The 4,413-nt window shown below is 33.7% G+C and overlaps 1 protein-coding gene across 1 annotated transcript; it reads right to left on the bottom strand.

The window, feature by feature from the left end:
• Positions 1-736: 736 nt before the first annotated feature.
• Positions 737-4,038, bottom strand: LOC136205621 (vacuolar cation/proton exchanger 3-like). The gene is made up of 12 exons (XM_065996299.1): positions 3,737-4,038; positions 3,578-3,645; positions 3,464-3,492; positions 2,709-2,905; positions 2,413-2,625; positions 2,218-2,340; positions 1,884-2,000; positions 1,747-1,800; positions 1,547-1,663; positions 1,371-1,461; positions 1,196-1,268; positions 737-1,106 (listed from the first exon to the last, which is right to left on the bottom strand). Exons 1-11 carry the CDS (start codon positions 3,998-4,000, stop codon positions 1,204-1,206), a joined length of 1,338 nt encoding a protein of 445 aa, XP_065852371.1. The 5' UTR covers positions 4,001-4,038; the 3' UTR covers positions 737-1,106; positions 1,196-1,203.
• Positions 4,039-4,413: the final 375 nt, after the last annotated feature.

Below are 4,413 nucleotides of genomic sequence, written 5' to 3'. Positions count from 1 at the left end.
TTTTTGCAAACCGATCAAACCACAATATTTATTTTTTTACTTTTGTCTTACATATTTAAAGGAGATATACTCGGTAGAGAGTAATGATCGCTTAATCTCTCTATAAACTAGATTTCATATACGTGGTAGAGCCTTAAAGGATGCAAAAGATCCTCTTAGTAGGCGCATCTCTTGAAAAGCGAAAAACAACTCAACTAGCCTTAAAAATCTATATTAGACTTATGAAGAGTTTTTTATAACATAAGTAAACAACTTTTAGATTCATAATTGAGCACAAAAGATACAACCTAGGTAGATACAACCTAGGTGGATACTAATCGGATCTTCCCCAAATTTACAAGACACTTTATATTCACACTCAAAAGGCTCCATTCCTTCCTAATCAAGATAACCGACATCCTAAATTATTTAGGAAGCTCGCGAGCAGAAGCACTTTCCTCTTATTTTTATTAAATCCTACCTCGTTTAGGACTATTTCCTAATAAAAAAGAAATCAACTTATTTCTAATCAAATTATAAAAATTCCCTCTAAAGGATCTTACTTTGCAATACTTACTCACTTTTCACATGAGAGTCTAGAACTATTTGGATTTTAGATTTTGAAACTTTTAACTTTTACTTTGTGGTTTAAGTGAATTAAACCCTTATCACTCGAGCTATAACTTTAATTGATCTATAGCTTGTTATTAAATTGCTTATAATAGATCTCATCAATCATTTCATCTCATAGACAATGTAATCCCAAACAAAAACATTATAAATAATTTAATTTATTGATAAAAATCACAACAAAGAGCCCAGTGATGGATCAGATATATCCCATTCCTAGTCTGTTATGAGCATGAGATTATCAGACCATATACATAAAATGACAATATATATGCTGTAGCCTGTCTTCATAAAGCAGCATGGTATGAGTCTTTTAATAAGATCTTCCATTTTTCTCTCCCATACCAGATATACAAAATGCTTGCTTTCGGCACAGGCGAGGCGAGTCACATTGATCCATCCATGAAATGAAATTAAAGAATCACAAATGCATCCAATCAATGCATATTTATTTGAATTTAACTTTCACCCACGAAATCAACTTCACAGCCTCAAATCTGCATTCATATATATTACATGGAGAATTTTCATATACAATAGTTAATTGAGTAGCTTCAAAATATAGTGGAGAAGAGTCCCAAGTCACCTATTAAATTAAGCTGCAAGAACTCCTGTTGCTGGATTGACTCTTAAATTGATGCCATTTCCATTAGGGTGTGCTGTGAATGAATAAAATAAAATTAAAGATTATGTTATCCGTTAATTGGCTTGATTAAAGATTGTAATCAAATATTGAATAAAATCATGTTTGAAGTGCTTACTGAGTGGGGTTTTGGATAGGAAAAAGCATGCTCCAATGACAAAGTAGCATAGCAACAAACCCATTCCTTTCATGTAATGAGAAGTACCATCCTGTAAATGAACTCAATTTTAGATTACACAAGTGCATTTTTGTTTCAGAAATTCCGAAAATGGATTAGTATGTGTATCATCTTGCCTGTAGAGTGAAGGCTGTGGCGATTATTGATAGTGCAAGAGTACCGGTCTCAAGGAGATTGAAATTAAGATCCATCTGAATGTCCATTATCCAAGCAACAATCACACACAATGGAACCTGAATTCAAATTTCATGAGTCACCTCTCAAGTTATAAGTGAATATGTCCGAACCATTCAATTCAAAACGAATGATTGCTTACCACAAACATCGCAATTTGAGTTGCCGAACCCAAAGCAACGCCCAAGGTAATATCCTGAGATAATATTGAAAATTCATTAGGAAACTTTTCAAGAATAAGACATTGAGAAGTGTATAACAGACAAAAATTCAACTTACCAACTTGTTCTTGAAAGCAAATATGACTGCTCCAGCATGTTCTGCCGCATTTCCAACAATTGGTAGCAAGATAATACTAATGAAGCTCACAGAGAGGCCCCAGGATTCAGAAGCATCCTGAAAAGAAATTGGAGGGGCATTTTTAATTATTATTTTTCCTTTTTAGTATTTATGAATTCAATCTATGGACCTTTTGGATGCTATGCTATGTTGCACGGAAACTTTTACATTTCATAACCATTTCTATTTAAGTTCCCGGCTATGTTTTAGAAATAACTGGTTTCCGTGCAATATAGTTTAGTTGTGAATTTAGTTTGTATTGTGCAATAATTACCTCAATGGTTGCTACTACATATTCAGATAACAAAGCAATGACAACAGTCATTCCAACGAGCCAAGCCATTCCACTCCAAAATCCAATGACTGGTGTTTCCGAAACATCATCCCCGTCCTCTTCCTAACAAATCAATACATTAATAAAAGCTCGAAATTCCATTTGATTTAGTAAGAGAAAAGAAAAGAGAATCACCTCTTCTGCTTCGAACAATTGCCTGTGAGTAAATAATTGGAAAACGATGTAGGCAATGTAAGCAATAAGCATAACAATGCTACTGGCTCTGGACAATTGGAGTGTAGGTACATCTGTAACAGCAGAAGAATCTCCAGAAATTCTGAACAACAATGGTAGCATGTGACACAATAGTCCTAGCAATAGAAGCATGATATTCACATCTGCTTGTCTCTGTTCATTAATTCAATAATGACATAATTAGCATACATATATAATTAAGTATCTAGATATATAATATAATGAAATGAACTTACTCTATCATAAGTTTGGTTTCTTGAGATGTTAGCAATCCCACCACAGAAGAGAGATGTGCCAAGAACTAAAAGAAGGTTGGACAGAATGGAACCCAATAGAGAATACTTGACCACTTCTATTTTGTGTTGGGAGAGTGCAAATATAGCTATTATGAGCTCAGTAGCATTCCCACATGTTGCATTTAATAATCCTCCAACTGTTAAAAAAAACAAAAGGAATAAATTAAAAAAATGTGGTCCCTTAAGATTTGAAGATTGCAAGTGTAGTGTTAGTTGCAGGTTGGTATCATGTGGAATATAATTTTATTTCATAATAGGAATAGATTTTAAGGAATTGTTCTAAATAATATTAGACGTCATGTCCTCATCTCATCTACATGTGAAGTGCACTCAACAGCTGATCGGATAACTACGGAAACAAACCGTTTCATCTACAATAATAATAAGATGCTGAACTGAATGACGTCACTTACACTGTGAAAATATCAGTTTCTGCTAATAATGCTTATTTTGAGAAATTAAGGTCTTGGTTGGCATTTTTTTTTGAAAGGTAGAATGAAATAAGTGGTGAGGGGTTAGGGGTAGGGATAGATCTAAGTAAATTTGGATTGGAGGAGGGTGTTATTATTGATTGGAGGAGAATATAGCATTGGATAGGACAGAATGGAGTTCGAGAATTTGTGTAGCAGATCCCGAATCATTTCCAGACAAAGGCTTTTGTAGAATGAAATAAGTGAAGTTGAATAAATGTATACCTGTTGGACCTGTGAAGAAGGCAATTTGCCTGCAATTTATAAGGAAGAAAAAAAGACTAGTGTCAATTCTTGTTCACAAAATAGAATAATATATAGACAGACAAAGAGACTTACTCAGTCAAAAAACTGACTCTTTCTGCAAGAGGAGTAAGTCCAAGCAAGCTCAATCCAAATACCCATGGCTGCATTTATAATTCATATAAATTAATCACTAGACTTGGAATTGGATAAAACAGTAAACCCTAAAAAAAAAAAGGGAGTGAAGAAACATACTCTACCAAAATTGTAATAATGAGCAACAATGGCAAGTATAATAGCAGGAAAAAGAACAGAAAGTTTGGTCCCTAATATCACTTCTTGAAGATTAGCCAAAAAGTTTCTAAGCATTTCACATCGGAGTTTGGATACAAGAGTCAGATCAGATTTTTTGCGAAGGGAAGAGGAAGACATATTATGAGCAGTTCGGCCATGTTTAACCTCTCTACTTAGACCTTTCAGATTTCCATTCTCCAACCACGTTTCTTGCATTGAAGCCATTATCGAATTATTTCAAATGGAATGGAATGAGCAACTATCTTAGGTGGCTACTCTTATTATAGGAACTTATGAATCTTCCACGAAATTTCCTTCTTTCGTCCTCTCCTGTACCCATGACACTCATTTTTTGTAGATACGTGGCTCTATTAAATTGCTCTATTTTTGTTATCAAAGAAAAAATCATTGCCCTTCTCAATTATTCCACTCAATAAATTATTTTTTAATAAAACAGAAGTGTCTTCAAATTAATAAACTGGTATTCTATGGGATTGGGACAAGGATAGAGATAAAGGTACTATTTTCTGTTTGTTGTTTCTGTTTATTGGTTTCGGCTCTTGTTTGCCTTTTTGAAATAATTACTTTTCTAAAAAGCAAAGATTTCCTACTTTTATAAAATGCTGTCTAACTAAACA

Source organism: Euphorbia lathyris, chromosome 9, assembly GCF_963576675.1.
Source record: "Euphorbia lathyris chromosome 9, ddEupLath1.1, whole genome shotgun sequence".
Classification (NCBI taxonomy): Eukaryota; Viridiplantae; Streptophyta; class Magnoliopsida; order Malpighiales; family Euphorbiaceae; genus Euphorbia; species Euphorbia lathyris.
This window is presented reverse-complemented; position numbering and strand designations above follow the sequence as displayed.

Coding starts and splice junctions, on each gene's coding strand:
- LOC136205621 (XM_065996299.1), bottom strand. CDS start 4,000: ATGGCTTCAATGCAAGAAACGTGGTTGGAGAATGGAAATCTGAAAGGT. Junction 2,341..2,412: donor AATTGTTCGAAGCAGAAGAG/GTGATTCTCTTT, acceptor TTGATTTGTTAG/GAAGAGGACGGGGATGATGT. Junction 1,269..1,370: donor CCTATCCAAAACCCCACTCA/GTAAGCACTTCA, acceptor ATTCATTCACAG/CACACCCTAATGGAAATGGC.